This window comes from Dasypus novemcinctus, chromosome 5 (assembly GCF_030445035.2).
Source record: "Dasypus novemcinctus isolate mDasNov1 chromosome 5, mDasNov1.1.hap2, whole genome shotgun sequence".
Classification (NCBI taxonomy): domain Eukaryota; kingdom Metazoa; phylum Chordata; class Mammalia; order Cingulata; family Dasypodidae; genus Dasypus; species Dasypus novemcinctus.
In genome coordinates this window covers 152457788-152476805 of record NC_080677.1, presented here as the reverse complement: position 1 = coordinate 152476805, position 19018 = coordinate 152457788, and the positions used below count along the sequence as shown (strand labels likewise).

The 19018-nt window shown below is 42.3% G+C and overlaps 1 protein-coding gene across 11 annotated transcripts in view; it reads right to left on the bottom strand.

Annotated features, from left to right (window-relative positions):
- NRP1 (neuropilin 1) overlaps positions 1-19018 on the bottom strand; it is a 162470-nt gene that overhangs the window by 71749 nt on the left and 71703 nt on the right. For all 11 annotated transcript variants that reach the window (XM_058297698.2, XM_058297697.1, XM_071215438.1 and 8 more), the window contains 2 exons: positions 18722-18877; positions 16776-16942 (listed from right to left, as the gene is read on the bottom strand). In XM_058297698.2, coding sequence (XP_058153681.1) covers positions 16776-16942; positions 18722-18877 — 323 coding nt within the window. The remainder of the gene's footprint in view (positions 1-16775; positions 16943-18721; positions 18878-19018) is intronic.

Here is a 19018-nt window from a genome sequence, read left to right as displayed (position 1 = left end):
AAAAACTGCAACCAACCTCAAATCCATATAAATGAGATGCAAATCTCTTAGCCTCTCCACAAGGGTCTGAGCATGCATTTCTGTTGGATGGATTTACTCCATAAAGACTTATTAGCAAGCACCTAGCACGAGGAAGGCCAGGGCTGGGGCAGTGCTCTCCTGTTGTCACTCTCTTCCATCCTGAGTAATCACTTATGTGCAATATCCATTTACACTAGCTAAGAGTTCTCCTAGTAGGAAACTCCTAGCAGAAGGAAGCATGAGGTCGGTGTGAGCAAGCTGATAGGTCAAGTGGCAAGGACTGGGTCGCCTACAGGGACACAGCTCTACGCATTCTGTGGGCAAGGGCTTTGGCTCCTCTTCTTTCGTCTCTGTCAGAATTAAGAGGGTGCAATAGCCAAAGAATGGGTCACAGATGGCCTGAAAGACAACCACTTCCAAGGTTAGTTGTAGAATTTATTATCTCGGAACATACTTTCAGTAGGGCTGGATTACATGGATTTAGTATTGGTTGATGTTTTTGTTTTGTCATTAAAGAACATTTTGGGGGCAAGCACCTATGTCCCAGGCATTCTACCAGGTGCTGAATTTCTATACCGCAGGCCCTTCAATTCTCACAAAAATCCCACAAGGAAGGCTTTGCAGATGGGGAAACGGAGAGACAGAGCAATTGGGTCATTGCATCACAAGCAATGGAGCCAGAGCTCTTGGGCACATAGCTCTGTCCTAAAGTCCTATGGTGGTGCTTTACACATCGTAGATGCTCAGATTGGAAGTGCGAAAGTAACGTAGACTGAAGGCTGCCAAGAGTCCTGATGAAAATCCCTTAATCGCTTAAATTCGACTCACACCTGTCATGTACCAGGCCCTGGAAGTGAGTAGAAACAGTGGTATTACAAAGCTGAAAGGAATAAGGGCCAGCCTGGAGATAGAGAAGGCATTCTGGGATTCCAGAAGAAGAAAAGGGAGCTCTTTCCAGGGGACATAGAAGGTTTTATGGAAAAGAGGTCATCTGAACCATTCAACTGGACCTCATGGTGTGAGATAAGACTTTGGCTGGGGGGTAAAGCTGGGATTGACAAACTAAATGAAAAAGAAACTGGGAGAAATACTCCACCCAATGGCCTACGTTTCAAAATATTTACTATGATGACATTTTTTCCTTCAGTCTAAAATCTCTTGGCAAAATTCTTTTAGAGAGAAAGGCTAAGTGCCCAGGCCCCAGCCATCATCCTTTGTGTCAGCCTTCATGTAATTCAGGAGTTTAGGCCAGAAAGCCATTTGGCTAGTGACAGAGAGACAATGAAAACTTATCTGTAATTAAACTTTCAGCTCATGAGCTTGCACTGTACTGCTGAGGTAATTCCCCTAAAATGTTTGCTTGCAATGCCTCTGGGAATCCAAGCATCGCTGGGATGAGCCCTGAGTCTCCATCTGCATGAGTTAGAGGAGCCATCTCCTCTGGGCTTAAGGGCACACTCTCCGTCCTACACTCTGTTTACGTCTACATTTAAAAGAAAACATTTCCACGGATAGCATTAAACAGTGTTTTCTTCAGGGATTCACACTGGTGTGCAAATCACAGTTGGCTCCTCAAACATGTAAAGGAGGGAGCCTGTTGAGGTCCGAGCCTGAGCTTAGCATGGCTGGTATTTTTGTTTCTAATATCCATCACACTGTGGAGGGAAGTTGGCGGCCAGCAATTATTCATTTATAACACAAATAAGTGGTAGTGCTTGGGCGAAAGCAGGGGAGGCTTAGGAGATGCCTGCCCTCAAGTCAGTGAGGCAACAAGCCATGCAAACGATAAATCTCAATGCCGAGTGAATAGGCGACAGCAAAATACTCAATGAATTCTGGCAGGGCAGGGGGAAAACGTGGGTGATGCAGGGCAGCACGCCATGGCAAGAGCCCGGGCCGCAGACATAGCCCTGCTGATTTGCCTTTAAAGAATGATCTGGACAATGTTAAATGAGTTAATTAGGCCGTTCTGAGTCCCAGTCTCCTCCCACCAACAGACTTAACCATGCTTGGTCCATTGACTTATCGAGGTTATTAAGGGATCACGGCGATGCACATGTGCACACAGGAGCAGATACGATCCTGATACTTTCCCCCTCAATCCTTTTTGAGTAATTACCATGTGTGTGTGTGAGCATGTGTGTATAGCTTTGCCTTCAGTACCCAGGTTATAACATTTTTGAAGGAGGGTAGTCTTCTTTACCTTTAAATTTACCCAATCCCAAATATTTAGCATATACTCAGTGACTACTTGCGAAATGAGAGTTGTTCAAGTGCTGGTAAGGTCTGAAACCCCTTTCATCCAAACCAAAGCCAAATGCTGAAATCAAATTGAAAAGGGTCCGGCAACTAACTTGACCTCTTCAATAAAGAGTGTGATTATTCTTATCTTGGGATTTATCACTGCAAATGTTATACCGAGTCATAAAATCTCCAGTCCTTTGAAAAGTCCACTACTTAAATCTAAAGGCTGCTAAATCACGAGTTTCACTGGCCTGGTCCATGCAGTGTGAAGAAGTATCACTTTGTATTGATTTCTCAAATGACCACTCATTAACTTAGTAAGTCTCCCTCCTCCCAGAAGTTGCCCCAAAGGACAGCAGGGATTAATGGTTTTCCTTTTCCTCTATCATGGTCTCAAGCACTTCATTTGAACCTCCTCTAAACCTTTTTCTTTTAGAGCTAAGGCACGTGCTAGCATGATGTCTACAGGATACTTGTGCATTGGATGTTCAGGTATCTGGTATCCTTGCCTTTGCCTGTACCTTTCTTTAGGTTTGAAAAAGTAACAAAAACAAAATTTCACTTCATCCCTGTAGGTCCATAGTTTTAATTAATTAACCCGTGATCTTGATAAGGTGCTGGGATCACAGCTGTGTGTGGGTAGAAAATGAATACAGATTTCAGGTCTTTAGCGAGCTTTGTGTGTCTGTGTCTGGTGTTAGCTGAGAAGCAGCCTGATGGGAAGAAGCATCAGATCTGGGCTTCGCAATGAAGCAAGACCTAATGTGTTATCAATGTGTAGCTGCCTCAGTAAGGACGGACATATGTCTTTCCAGTTTGTTGGCAGCTTAATGTGCTTCTCAAACCTGAAAGACCAAGGAAATGTAAATAGAACGTACAGATAAAATAGATTTCTGGTTTAAAAGTTGTGGTTCTATGCTACCTATAAAATTATATGTGCACTGTTGGGGAGATTCCTAAATGATTCAAGATAAACACGCATCTATACACAAACATCTGTCTATTCCGGCACAAACAAAATGACTTGCTTATTATTAGTTTGGCAGTAAGTCATGCCTTTAATTTTTTCCCCCTCCTCCTGAAAGCTTGGTTTCAAAAACAAACACCGGGATGAATTTCTGGAAACTAAAGACTTGCAGATGGGAGTGCTAGTCTAAAACAGTCGCTTGGTCTATAAATTTTGACAGCATCCTTTTACACTGATTTTCCATGTATTTCTCAGTGAAGGAGGTGGGCCTCTCACGTTAATGAGAGTTTCATGTGCTGACAAAGAATCAGGAAATGCAGGTGTCCAAGAAAACTCGTGTACTTGGCATTAAAAATTCTGCAAGGAGCTGATGGGATTACCGAGATTAAAGCCTGCCCCCCGCTTAAGGTTATAACAGATACGACCCTGGAGACAAGGAAGAAGAGAAAGAACAGCTTGCCTAGGTACAGCTGGCTGTCAGAAATTGTGTTTAAACAGTACGTCTCTGAAGAGAAGCCCAGCATTCCTGTGAACAGATGAAGCGAACTTCATGATTTAATATTTGGTCAACTGCGTTTTCTCCACTAGGAGAGTGACATACCACGCAGCCAGGAAGTATAATACATACTGACTCTTTTTTTTGAGGATCACTCATAAGGGGAGGGGCAAAGCCTTGAAAGTATACATTTTCAAGTATTGTATAAGACAACATTTGTCCTGAGAAGTCACAATGGATGTTTGCTATGGATTGAACCGTATCCTCCTCAAAGCCATGCTCAAGACCTATTCCTGGGTCCTGCGGTGCGAGCCCATTTGTAAAGGGGATCTTCTGAAGATACTGGGTGAGTAAGGGTGGGCCCCAGTGCAATCTGACTGGAGTCCTGATAAGTGGAGGAACTTTGGCTGCAGTTGGGAGGAGATGGCAGTAGACAACCTGGGAGAGAGATGGCCATGTGACTGCCAGCAAGCCACCCCCAGCAGGCTGCAGGCATCGGAAAAACCATCGTCCTGCCAACACTGTGATTCTGGCCTAGTCTCCAAGGCTACGAGATGAGGCCTTCCTGTCGTTTAAGCCACTTGTCTGCAGGACTTTGTTACAGCGGTCCTGGCAAACTGAGGCAGCGTTACCTAGTTTTGAACTGAGATGAAGGCCAATGTGGCAATTCCATAGACGGGATGAAAATGAAACCCAGGAAGGGAGCCATGCCTTCACCAAGGTGTGTGGCTTCCTTCCTCCGAGAAGAAATGGATGGGCAAGGCAACAGTCTGTGCTCTGGAGACAGGCTCGCTTTGCCATCCCAGTGCAGTCAGCCGACGGAACAGCAAATTCTTTTCCTGTTCTGAAAAAAAAAATCTATCTTTCCTAATTTCACGCATTTCAGCCCATTGTGTGCAATGGGAAAAACGCATCTGCACGACTCCTTTCAAACCACAGGAGAGTAAGCACAGATGTTGCACTCAACTTATCGTGTTATTCTCCCCATAGCACTGCCCAAAGCCCTTAACATAACAGAAGCTGTAACTTACATTTGTCTGTAGGAACCATTCTTAACACATGACTGGACAATCTATTTCAGTCACATACTTGGAGGTGACAAGAGGTGAAAAGTTTTCCTGGTGAACATGGCCACATTGTTGTGTCTGTGTGTGTTTGTGTGTGGGGGGTAGAAAGCTCTTGACAGAAAAAAAAATAGAGCAAAGGCAGATATTTAGAAATGCTGAAAAAGGCTGCCTTTTATACAACCTCACAATGTTTTTGGAGCAGCAAGAATTCTATCATGTTGTTGCCATACTTTTAGATTCAAAGTTAAGGATAAACATGCATCACTTTGCATAGGTTAATAAAACTAAATAGAAACGGAATGAACTGGATCTTAATCTGTTTTAATTGCTTTTGATAAAGAGAATTTAATTGAGATTCATTTTATATGAGGCACATGAATAATCTATGTCTAGAAACTTTAAAGAAAGATAAGTAGATAAATCCATGTTCACATAAATCCTTCTGGAAAACAAAAAGTTCTCTGATGAAGGGAAGTGAATTATTTATCATAGAAGTGGATAATCAGAACCTAACTTCATCATATACTGGATGAACCCCAAATTACCTTTGCCTTGTTGTCCTACTCCTTAGTAGATACAAGGCACATCCAGAAGAAGGATGAGTAAGATGAGTTTTGTATTTGGCTTTCTAGATGAGATTGATTTACTTACTAGCAGTTGAGTTAGAGGAAACATCATGTTAAATGAACAAGTATATTGACTTAGGTTTTTTAACGGTAAATTATCCTTAATAGATTGCGGCGGCTTGCTCAGTCGGTGGCGGTGGGGGTGCTCTGCCCCACGTTGGGCGCCAACTGCGGCGGCTTGCTCAGTCGGTGGCGGTGGGGGTGCTCTGCCCCACGTTGGGCGCCAGCTGCGACGGCTTGCTCAGTCGGTAGAGGTGGGGTCTGGCTGCGGACGAGGGGTCGGTCCAGCTCTGGACGAGGGGGCGGTCCCGCTTGGGACGAGGGGTCGGTCCCACCTGGGACGAGGGATCGGTCCGGCAGCAGACGAGGGATCGGTCTCACAAGGGGTTGCGCGGTTCGGCTGACGGGGTCGCCCGGCAAAGCCGGCGACGAAGGGGTCGCCCGGCGAAGCCGGCGACGAAGGGGTCGCCCGGAGAAGCAGGCAACAAACTGGGGACAAGGGAGGCCAGGCCCTTGTCGGGGGCTCTCAGGACTGGAGGGCGCACGGCAGAAGAACTACCGCGGAGACAAGGTAAACACGCAAGTCCACTTTACTGAGGGAGAGGCAACAGTTTTATAGGGGCTGGGGAAGGCTGATTGGTCGAAGCCACGCCCTGTTCTGATTGGTTGCCGGCAAAAGGTCAGTGGGCGGTACTGGACGGGGGAGGGGTGGTGGTTAGGGATTGGCTGTTGCTGTTGCTGGGGGAAGTGGCAGGGTTTAGTGATTGGTGGCTGCTGTTGCTGGGGTGGAGGGCAGACTTGAGTTTCCCGCCCACGCCTGGCTATTGCTGCTGTCGGGGGAAGGGAAAAGGGCGGGCTGGATTTTTCCGCCCACGCCTGGCTGTTGCTGCTGTCGGGGGAGGGGAAAAGGGCAGACTGGAATTTTCTGCCCTGCACCTGCGCAGGGAGAAGGAAGAAGAAGGGTGCCGCCCCACAAGGCATCGGGTGGCGCCATCTGGGAGGAGGGGTGGCCGCGGAAGCATGGCTGCCGAGAAGGGGAGACCTGAGGGCACTCTGCACCCATGCCGAGCTTCCTTCAGGGGTGGCGGTGGGCCCGACCAACCACCCTATTACGGGGGCAGTGGAATTAGGCCTACCGCGGCCGCTCCCCTGCCAGGCCAGCAAACCACACTTCAGCCCGAGGGGTGACCGCATTAGATGAATTCTTACCATTTTGTTATTGGAGCTTTCTGAAGAAATGACAGCATCCTTCTAGATGATTGCAATGTTTGGAAACATAAATTTAAACTAAAGAAATAGTGTAATGTCTGTATTGTAGAATCCTGCAGATTGAGAGTAGCAGTGGGAAATCTGGATTTTTTAAAACAGTGTTTCAATAACTAGGCCCGTAAAATTCTGCCTGTTATATCTTCACTTTTTTTAAGATTGGAAACTGTAGAAATTTTACTTGTCTTTCCCTCATGAGTTCTGGGATGCCTCTCAAAATATCAAAAACATTCTTTCTTACTTCACATTTCATATGATTTTCTAACTTCTTTTCTTTCTCAGAAGTATTTCCCACTGGAAATTTTATATTTCGCATTCAGATCCTCAAACTTAAGTCTCCGTCAGATCTCCTGCACCTGTGACCATGAGTTAGCTTATGCGCGGCTGCCTGACTTCCTCTCTCTTCTGAGATGGGATCTGCTGGCATCTGCTTTAGTCCAAGGCAAACATTTCCAATCCTAGAGCCACAAGGCGATTGGGGTGCCTTTCTTCACGCAGCTGGATCCCTGGCTGCTTTTGCTCCCTTCACTTTTCTCCATTAGCCTCCTGGCCTGTGAAGGTCTGGAATTGATACCGGTCTTCCGAAGAGAGGGAAAAAGTTAGGCATTGGCAGGACTCGAAAGTGTGAAGAGTGTGCAATGTGGGTAAGCCTCTGCCTTGCGGACCCTTCCCTCAAAGTTCATTTCATCCCCCCTCAGGCACTGCATCTCCCTGCAAGCTAGCAGGAGAAAACTGAGCAAAACAGGTCTCCTAGGGAAGTTTCTATGTGAAATTCTCAGGGAAGCTTCATGTGAACCCAACTTAAACAATTACTTGATCGAAGGCGAAAAAAACCTTAATTAAAAAAAAAAAAAGATTTTCCATGTGCTGCTTCACCTGATTAGCAAGAGTATTTGAAATGATTTCCAGGGAGCTCATATATTTATATTTTCATCTTAGGCCAAGTTCAGGGTATGAGTTGATAGAGTAAATTTATTTTCAATAGAATTACAGAATCTTAAGGGCTTGAAAGACCTCAGAAACTGTTCTAATCACCTACCCTTTAAAGAATTCCATCCATAACCCATTCAGGCTTGCTGAAAGAATGAAAGAACTTATTTTTCTGCTAAACCCAGAAAATGAAGCTAGAAGTTTAAAGAGTAGAAATTGTAAGAAAAAGAAAACTTTGGTCAAATTCAGATTTCATTCTTCTAAAGGAAGACCATTAGAAGAAGGCAATGAATATATGTTTTTTCTTTCTTTCTTTTATTTTAATGTATTTTTTAACCTCCTGAGGCAAAGAGAGCTAAAAAAATATGCACCAGTCACTTGCACAAGCACATCCATGAAGAATTCTACCTAGTCTACATGTGCAATTAGTTTCATGTACATACTCTGTTCAATAGTTGGAAAGAGAAATACATTTTATTACTCTGGGGATTTATAGAGCTTTTTCGGTTTAATCTACTTTACTTTCTTTCCTTGAACTTAGAATTGTGCACGTGCATGTGTGTGCGTGACTGTTACAAGCCAGCAGCCCAAACTGTCACTCTGATATGGATCAAAACTGCCATTTTGATGTGGAGCTTTCAAATTGTGCATAAAAGGAGGAATATTTGAGGGCAAGAAAGAGCCACCCACGTGCAGGGTTTGGGGTTTTCAAGGTACACCTCTCTCTTTCACCTTTTGGACAAGGTTGCCATATATGTGCTAGAAAAGTTTTAAACTGCGTGGGCTGTCAGTTTCAAAGAATAAAATTTTTTTGCCCTGGGGCTTTCAGATTACGATATGAAAGTTATTTAAAGCTTAGGAGTTTGTGTGCTGCATTACACGCTGCATAAACATAGCCAATGCTCCTGAATGTGAACATGAATGCAACTCTATAAAAGTTACAATTATTACCGCCGGGACAGAAATCAGCAAACCTCACTAAAGGAATTTCTTAAAACTGCTATCGTAAAATCTGTGCATGCTATGGATTTCATTAACATTTTACTCCCTTAGGATTCCCAATTGTATAATAACAGGAGTTCTTTAAATTTTAAATACCACAGACAAGAACAGCCTTTCACCCAAAACAGATGTGAAACCATCAACCTGGCCTACTTATTGGTCCACAGATATGAAACTGGTGGGTAAGTGATAGCTCTTAATGTGTTGTTGTTTAGGTTATAAAAATGGAAACTCAATATTATTTTTCCCATGAAAAGATAAGTTAATAAGCAATAGACAGGGTTTTCAACCACAGTTTCTTACTCTCGATTATATTCAAAGGTTTTTTCTTTTAAATAAAACCCCTTTCAGTGTTGATGCTGTTAAAAACAAAACAACCACCACAAAACTAGAATAAGTAGGAAAAGGTCAGTGACACAGTGTCATACATGTCCATATGTGAGAGCTAATTTCGGTCTTATTTTCCCTCATTCTTGTCAACAATAACTTGTGATTTTGTTCTTGTGTTTCCTTTACTTAATCCCATTCCTTATCAGTGCATTTTGAGTCCCAAAAGTGCCCTCCTCTTAAATAACATCTGTATTTATTTAGCTAAAAACAGTTCCCTTTAAAAGCTAAAAATAGGGAAGCTTAAGATAAATAAGTGGGGAGGCCCTTGATGCTATTTTCCTGCATAAGGTAAACAGACACATCTATGTTTTTGGAAAACAAAAGAATGACGGTTCTAGTTAAATAATATCTACAATAGTTGAAAAATCACATTAAGCAACAGACTACTTTTTCTTTTAAAATGTTGATCAGTTTGAGTGTTCTGAAAATGGCTTGCTTAGGAATTTGAGTATCTTCTACACCAGGGGTGTTCAGTGAGGGGGAATTTTACCCACAGAGGACATTTTGGGTTGTCATGACCTGGTGAGCAGGGAAGGAAATAAAATGGTGAGCAGAGGGTGACAGTGGGTTGAGGCAGGGGATGTTGCTAACCATTCTACAGGGCACAGGACAGTCCCCCCAACAAACAAATATCCCACCCCAAAATGTCAGCATGGTCGGGATTGAGAAACCCTGTTCTGGATGTAATCCAATCATTTGTTAAAGATAAGGCTTCTGCAGTGACTGTTCAACTTAATAGACATTCTTTACCAACCAGCAATTAAGTACGAATAGGCTGGCAATTAGCCAAATTTGGTCAGGGACCCCAAAAAGTTTGTCTTCAGGACCCCACCCTCAAAATGGACCCAAACCAATTTTCACATAATTGTTGCAGTTGAGTAGTATGAAGGAAGTGGGAGCAGGTATGTTGAGATTCTAGGCTAGGTTCTCTAGATAACTTGCTATGCCATTTTGCAAATCACTTGGCCTCTGAATATCTATGCAAAAATTCTCATCTAGACTATACCTATAAATGTTGGTTCCAAACAGACCCTGGCATAAAACAAGAAGACATCAAAATGAGAACTCGTATACTCTACAAATCAATTTATTTTTAAGTGTAATTCTGTCTAAATAGTGGTGGTGCTTCTAAAATTCTTTCCTGCGAAACTGCATAATAAAAATCTAAGAACTTTCTTCAAATGCCATATACATTTTCTTTAGGGTGTGCTGACATGGAATGCTATTTAGTAAAATTGTTTGATTTTTTCAAATTGGATTAAGCAATTTAATCAAAATGGTCCAAATAGCTTTGGTAATTTCTACATGACAAAACCATCAGTTGAAAAATATCCAAACCATTATCTGGCACATGTGCACTCTGTTTTGCCCAAATCAAGTCTTCCTTAAAAAATAATTTAAAAAAAACCCTCTGAATTTAATTGGCCTCTGTATTTCCGGTAAATGACTTCCTTTAGTTGAAAAAACAAGTATTAGGAAAAGTTTCAGCAGACAATAGTTTTTGGAACACAGACTTTCTGGGTGAAAACCTCTTCTCAGGTTGCAGACCTGTAACATGTTAAAGAAAGGTGAAATGTGAAGCATTTATTCTATGCAGGGAGTAGAGCTCAAATCAGAATCGGGGTAACCTAACCAAAGACTGACTCTCCTTGGGGAATTTTTTGAAGCAAATTGTCTCCCTTCCAGATGAATGTTTTTTCTAAAACAGCATATTAATATTAGTTGTAATAAATACACACACACATATACACACAAAGCACAACAGCACACCTGGGGAACATTCAATTGAACAGCTGTATTTTCCGTAAAGTTGCCAACAGTATATTTTACACGCATCATTCCACATTTGGGTAATCCAGTGAGCTATTTCTGTCACTCCTCTGGGTTACAGATTTATAAAGTATCATTTTATTGTAATTTCAGCAATTTACTATTGATTTGAATGAGTTAAAGCACCCCCTGAAGTGTCTGGTTTATAACCACAAAGTGTTTACAATCAGGATAACCTGGCTCAATGAATGTTCCAGATTAGTCAATTTAGCAGATGGAACCGATTTTGAATCCAGCATTATAGACGGTAAACCTGCTAGAAATGGGCAATTTTATGAAAAATCAAAAACTATTTCATAGAAGATACCCGTTTCCACACTCAACATATTAATATAAGAGAATGAGAGATTTGTTCAGAAAGCTTAGAAGGAAAGGAAATTACATAAGAAACTTGCCAAAAGGAATGGCATTCTAAAACTTTAAGATAAATTGCTTCAGTGTCTAAATTTAATTTTTAGCTTGGAAAACACTGTCAATTTTAGCAGACTCTAATTTTAAAGACAAAGGCAAGAATTTCAAGTAACAAATTCTTCTAATTGAATAAGCAAGCCCTGGCGTCTCCCTCTTAAAACTTGATAAAACTGATAATAATACTGCTGGTCAGGGGGAAAGGCTTCCAAGGATTCATCAGTCATTTCAACCATTTGCCACTTAAAGGAGGTCCAGCGGTTCCCCTCTGAGCTTCTAAAATCAGGTCCATGCCTCATTCTTATCAAGTCGTAACTGGCAATTCAAGCTTTGAATCGTGGCAAAGCCCCTTTGGAAGGTGCTGGTAGGAACAATCTATGGATTGTGTGGGACAAGGGGGCCTGGAAAGTTGTAAACTTCAAAGGAACCCCTGACCTCTTGAAGGCCTCCTGCACTGAAGGAAAGACCCTGGGGTGAGTCTAAGGAAACTGGGTATTGTGTGAAACTGCCTTTGTGATCCACCTGGCCTTAAGAGCTTGCCACGCTTTGTGGCTCTTCTCTGATAGCATTTCGACAGCCACTGTCCAGCTTTCCTCAATGGAGGGAGCCTGAGATGAAAAATGCCCAATTAGAATGATCAGGGAGACGGGCAAATGTGAGCTGCACCCTGGGCCTGTGTCAGATCTGAGCACCAATGGTGATTCATCAGCTGTCTACTGGCCAAACCTCTCGTTCACTGCCCCTTTGCTAATCCAAGTCTTAAGAAGGAAATCCACTTCAACGGTGGAATACTGAGATTTCCCAGAAGTTGAGTCTTTTCCCAAAGTCAGGATGTCGGTGAACCGTTTACCCTCTGTGGGCCTCCGTTTTCTCACATGAGGATGGGGATAATCATCTCAGGTCTACTAATCTCAGCTTCTAAGATTCAACTGCAGTATGTATGAAATGGTGCTTTAAAAAAAGGAAAAGTGCAGTAGAAACCCAAGGCTGCGTTGTTAGAACCATACCTCATAGTTAACTTTAAAATCCATAGAGCAACCAAATACAAACAACTTCGACTTGACTAGTTTCACGTGCTGAACGGGCAACAAGGGTACTTTTTTTTTTTTGACTCTGTCATTGCCTGTAGGTGAACCTGATTTCGTGAGTGCTGCATGGGAATGATTTGATTCAGCTCAGCCCACCTTCCTGCCACACAGAGGGCTTTTGTTTACTGTGTCCACTTTCAAAGTTTCTTCAGTTAGGAAGTATGGAAGACTTTTATTATCATTCAAGAGAAATACCGTCAAGCAAAAGTAAACCACAAAAACAGGACTCCCCGAAGGTTAGTTCTAGCTCTTCTCTTCTGAAACTTTTTTTTCCTCACACCTCAGAGCTAACCTCTGTACTTGTAAACATAGTGGAGAGAGAAGGAGCGTTTGCTTCTGGGGCTTATGGCTGTCTTCTTAGAGTTACACAGCATTTTCGTGGAGGTTTCCTTTCTCCTGTGTGATTAATCCATAATGGGGCTGATTTAGCAAACAAAACAGGATGTGGTTTAGAAGCCAACTGCTTTCTGCTCCTCTGGAATAAGTGAGGGCATAAATATTCCAGGGCCAAAATTTTTCCCACAAAAGACAATGTCACAAAATTTGAAGAGTTTCTGCCCGAGATGATTTCATAAGTAATTCTGTTTCTCAAGGCACTGAAGGGTGTGGCGGCCGATCAGTCATTAGGGTTACCTTTGTTTCTTCAGATTAACCAAGTTCGTATCCCACCCAGGCGTTTAGTCTCTTTAATTTTCTTTCTTTCTTTTTTTTTTTCTTTCTAAATGTCTCCTGGCATTTTAATCAGGGAAAAGTCACAGTTGTTTTGAGAAAAGCACTCCCAAGAGCTTTAATTAAAGCTAGAGGGATAAATCTGTTTACAGTGCGACAAACACTATCATTAATAAAACATTGAAATAACGAACAAATTAAATTCTTCTTTGTGTGCAAATGGCTAAATTTAGGATCTATAGGAAGATGTCTCCCGAATAGACACAGTATGTCATGTCCTTAGTGTGATGAGACAAGAAGAGTCAACAGGGATGGCGTTTCTCCGAGATTCCTAGTATGCCAGGCTGCTAGAGAGCGAATGGGGTTAAGGCTACATTACCTTTATTTAACAGGGAAAGAAACCCACTTTCGATGGCATTAATGGCCTAGACTATAATGATGTACTTGAACTTGAAGAATTTCTACACTGAATCTTCACTTTGAATCCCAGATTAACTATTCAACCAGAAACAAAGGAAGAAAAAGATAAAAATGATAAGCATCTCGAGAACACAGAATCTGGAATGCAATTACATATATACCTAAAAGGACCCTTTTTAAAAGTGTGATTAACTCCACCATTGACAACTGTGCACTTTAGCAGCTCAGGATACGAAGTGGCCTTTTGGTTAGGATACGCCTGTGTGCAAATGTCCAAAACGGGACTTCCCTTCGTGCCCCTTCTCACTAAGCTGCTCCTTGACTTGTTTTTAAGCTTTCTGGCAGACAACCCTTCCACAGGACAGGAAACACCAAAGTAGATATTCATACTGACGGGTAATGATGCATTGTTTTTTTATGTCACTCAGTAATTTCCTAGAGAAAACAATGGGAACCCAAAGACTGTTCCTGTCTTGAAGGAAAGTCAGCTTCCAATATTGCCTTATTGATTTAACACATGGGAGTATTTGTCCTTGTTGTTGCTACAACAACACATTTTGGGGGGCAGACTTCAAGCGACATGAAAAAGCTGGAAAGGAAAACAAACACTATCCACATACACGTGTGCATACCAATAGCTATGTCTGTGTGCTAAGGTTTCTGTGGTTAGAGGTATGTGCCTCTTGCCCTCAGTCTAAATTATGCTGTAGTTGGTGATTAATTTACAAAGCAGCTATCCAAGGAACACAACAAGCCAACCACTTCCAAGGAAGTTCAGAAAAGCTGGAAACACATGAAATTCTTCATAATTAGGTGATCAGTGGAAGATAACAGCTCCCACCCTGTATGAAAACATCCCTCAGAAGGCAATGCCTGAGGCGGGAAAGCATTCTTGCTGAGCTGGGGACTGCTCCATTAGGAGCCTCTCAGAGGCCCTTGGAAGCATATGGATAGAGGGTGAGGTCAAGAGATGGAGTGGATAAAACTAGGTGTCAATGAGCCCATCCAGGCTCAAAGGAAAAACATAATATTTTTTGCCTTAAGGCGAGCTAAGCTTCTTCGCCATTTTCGGAGGGATTGAAGAGCAAGGTCCCTGCATTTTTGCTTTAGAGACAGTAGGCACCCAACTCACCTCAGCATCAGCTCTCTCCGTAGGAGGAACGGAAGGGGGGTGATGCATAAAAGATGTGTCTGAATTTACATGGGTGATAATGAATAATGAGGGTATTACAGCTTAGGTACAAAGAAGTGGGTTTTGGGGTCAGGCCGTCCTTGGCATGATCTTTGGCATGGTACTAATTTCTCTGAACCTCAGTTGTCCTCATTCGTGGAATGAGCAATCACGGCATTGCTAAGGAGTCAATAAAACATATGCAAAGTCCTGAGCACGGGTCAGACAAACCGGAACTAGTCCACGACATAATCATCATTCGTGCCAGTCACCACAGTCTTCCCAGCTCTCTTCCCACCAGCACACGTTGAACTGCACCTCCTACCCACTCAACCGAAGTTATATGTGATTTGCTCTGGTCAATGAAACAACCTGGGGAGAACTTCGAGAGCTTGTGTTGGGTTTGCCATGCTCCCTTTCTCCCTCTGCCTTGGTGACACACCACAATTCAGATGACTGTGGCTTCATCAGCACAGGGCCTGGAGTAGAACCCAGTCAGCGAGTGACCACATGGCACGAGTGCGAAGTAACCTTCTGGTCTGGGGGCTGGCGTGTTTGGTTACATGACTGCTCTTGATCGTGCTTTATCATTGATAGAGTTGGACAAATCTAGATGTTCTTCTGGGGAAATCTCAAATCATGCCTAACTCTTAAGAATGATGTAAATCTTGTTGGCAAACCATCTGTGAGAGCCTATTTCTTTTCCATGCTCCTACTTGCATAGAATTGCCTTGCACTGAAGAACTGCTACAGTTGCAATTTCAGAATTCTTGCAAGACCACCGTCCCTAAATTATTGCGCGCTCTACACGTTCCCAAGAATAGGACTACATTACCATTCAAACATGCTTAGCACTGCAAAAAGTAAGCTCTCCTCTAGAGGCATGGCTGTCAATCATACTGAACAGCTTGCTGGTTTGGGGGATGCAGAAAAAGAAGTTACCAAGAGCTGTTTTGACACAGGCAAATTCATTTCATTTCCCACTTAATCTAGAGCGAGATTCAGGGATCCCAAGGTAAAAGTCTCATCTTTTCTCAGCCTCCACACATTTCTCAGTGCTCTCATTTAGAGGTTAGCATGAGTTCAGTCTCCTGGAATAGCCCATTTCACTTTAAGTGTATGTTAAACTAATATTGACCTTTCCAAAGTAAAACAAAATCTGGCATTTGTGCTCGAAAGACTGAGACAGCAATAGATGTGGAAAGTGGAGGATTAATCATCTTGATTTTTTTCCTTGCTTAGAGGCTCTCTCTGGGAATTAGTCATTTTTATATATCTAGCAATGAATGTAAGACAGGGTCTGCCTACTCTACTGCCAAGGAAGCCTGGATCCTTCAGTAAATACCTTCTGTATAATTTGCCCACAGATTAACTCGTATATCCAGATATGGACGTCTCCTTTGACAATGGGTGAAACAGTCAAGAATGGGAAAATCTGGCCTCTGTGGGAGCTACTAAGGCTGGCAAGTTGTGGCATTGGGGGTGGTTCTGGGGATGAGCAGGGTTCAGAGTAGACTGCTGGGAAGGGGTACAGTGGAGGGGAGGGCAGAGGGGTGGGCACGGGGGGAGTGCAGGGTTTCTGGCAGACAAGGGCGTGCCAGAGCTACCTGACATCACTAACAAGGATACAAATGCATACACATTCATACATAAATGTATATACGTGATTGACAGAGACCAGTGCCATCAGTCAAACCCCTTTTTTGGTGTATGTCACATAGACCTGTCTGGAAAAGTAAACCCCCAACCTTTCCTTCCCTTATCCTACTCTGAACAAACAAGCAAACAAAATACCCTATCCTGGGAAACAATTATCTCATGGAGGTCTACTCAGAGTGTTAACATATTTCACCAAGGAAAGTAGACAATGTTGAGGTAGTGGTTATTTCAATAGAAAATGTGTAGCTGATTGGGAAAATCCAGATCTTTAGTTATTACCAAAGTGAGACAACTGTGAAGAGGAGGGCATAAACATCTGAGAAGACAAATGATTTTTGGGGACATCCTCTGGGCTTGCTTTCTTTTCTTTGATAGTGCTGTGACTTGATTCTACAGAGTGATTAAGGCAGTACCCGTTCTACTTTTCTCCTTTGAGGGCAAATGATATGGCCCTAGCTCTTGCCAGCAACTTTTTCTAGAGTGTCACAACCTTTAGTGCCACCAGGTCTTGGGCTACATACCTGTATCCACTCTCTGTAGGAGTCTTCTCCAGGCGTCCACCCATTCTCAGGGTAGTTGAGGCGGGACCGTTCTGCTGACCAGTTGATGCTATACTGGGAAGAAGCTGAGATCTGATCAGAATGAATCTCTCCTGACTCCATGCCCAGAGCTTCCATACATTTGAAATCTGAAGGGGAAAAAATGGCCCAATCATTAAAACAGATGTGCATTTGCCCTAAATATGGCAGACTAAAGAGTTCATTCTGTTGCTCACTCAAAGTCTTAAAAAAGATGGCATCAATCATTGGAATTTAACACTAACACTTGCGTTTTCAGGGCAATGATTTTTAAAAATCATCCCAATGATGAATTATTTTCCCAACAGAATCCAATGATTAATTATTTTTCCAACTGCTTAGCAGAAATAGTATATGAAATTTATTAGGAAATGATGGAAATTCTGATCTATTTTCAAAGGTGGATGTACATAAGAATGTCAAATGGGCACACACCAAAAGTTACATTTAAATAAAACTGAAGTTATTAATGATTACCTCCAACATCTAAGACAAACCAAAAAAGGCGCTATGTCTGTTTACAATTCATCTTCAGTGGACAATAGGTCTTGACTCTCAGCCCTTTAGATTCCTTGTGATTGGAAGCCATGCTGTCTGTCCCTCGCTCCCATTATTATTGACATCACCAGTTTACTTGCCAGGGAACAAGGGATCTACCAGGGGTAAACTGCAGCATCATAGGGACTGATGAGCAGCACAGTTTTACAATATAAAATAATAATGCTCACAAAGATGACCACGAATCACCAAAGCCTGTATTCCAGTAGGCCCAGCATACTCAATCTGACAGTATTGGGCAATGAGTAATCATGTTTAGAAAAATAACAATCCAAGTAGGAAAAGCTTTAGAGAGTAAATGGAAGATTCTCAACCACCCAGAAAAGCTCATCTAAACAAAATGGAAATTTTTCTGAGTTTTCTATCATGATAGATAAGGTTTTATGTTATAAAAAGTTCCTTTCCTCCCCTGGCTCCATATTTTTAAGCCTTGGTTTGTTACTGATAATATAAAAAGTACGCATAGGCACAAAAATACATAAATTAGTTAATAAAATAAATTACTTACAAATAAGATTTAAAAATTTAATTGGCCTTCTCCCCTCCTTTCCCCCACACAATCTGGTAGAGAAGATACCAGAATATCCATAGAACAGGTCTGCCAAACACTCCTTGTCCTCTTCCTATATTATTCTACAATCTGGCAGCTAGAACTAATGAAACACACAATTTATTTTTTGTTCTTTCAGATTTTTTTTTCACCTTCAAGCCCTTAAATGAACTAGAAACTGCAGGAACTTCAAGAAAGTGTTGTTAGTTGAGTTGAATTTTTTGATAGGATCCAAAATTACATACTTTATCTTTTTATGGTAAGGGATAACAGAAATTAAAACATATTTCTTTTACATGGATATCCATTTCCATTCACGTAAGTAAGAAAACACAAATGGCTCCCTCCAGGATCTCCCACCAAACCAAACCACCCTGCACTGTGCATTCTGTGTGACTGCTACATCAATAAACTGCCTACAGATTTGTCCTTGTCATCCAAGATCAATGCTCATCCTTTTATGATTCTCCGACTATTAGACATTCAAGCAAGGTAGACGGTCTGGCCCGTATTTCATCATTTCAAGGCACTCTTTGCCTTTTCCTACTTTGTCCCCTAATTTCAGAGACTTAAAATCAGCCTTCTCCTCCTCCAAAAACTTATTAAGAAAGTGCATTCAATCGTTCTTCCTATTGATATTTATAAAAGCCTTTTTAAAAGAGAAAAACAAACACTTGGCACCCCAATCACCAAATCTCTCTCCAGTGTTTCACGTGGCGCAGGTGTGCGAGGCGGAAAACAGGGTTTACCACAGGGCTTCACAAGATGTATAAACACCGACCTTCTGAGACGCTGCTCTGCAAGACGCTGTAGTTTGCTGAGAAGCCTTCTTTTGCAATTGCACTGTCAGTGTAAAAAACCATGGAGAGAATGCCTGATGAAGAACGGATCCGACCTGGTGTTTGCTGTCCACAGAAGCGTCCAATGTGAGGGCCAACTGGAAAAGGAAAAATGCAGGCAATGTCACATGACCTTTTTCATACAGCAGATGCAAGAATAACCATTTGCAAACATGGGTCCCAGCAGACTCCAGATGTGTTTCTAGTCCAAAGCAAGTCTTCCCCAGTTTATTGGTTTG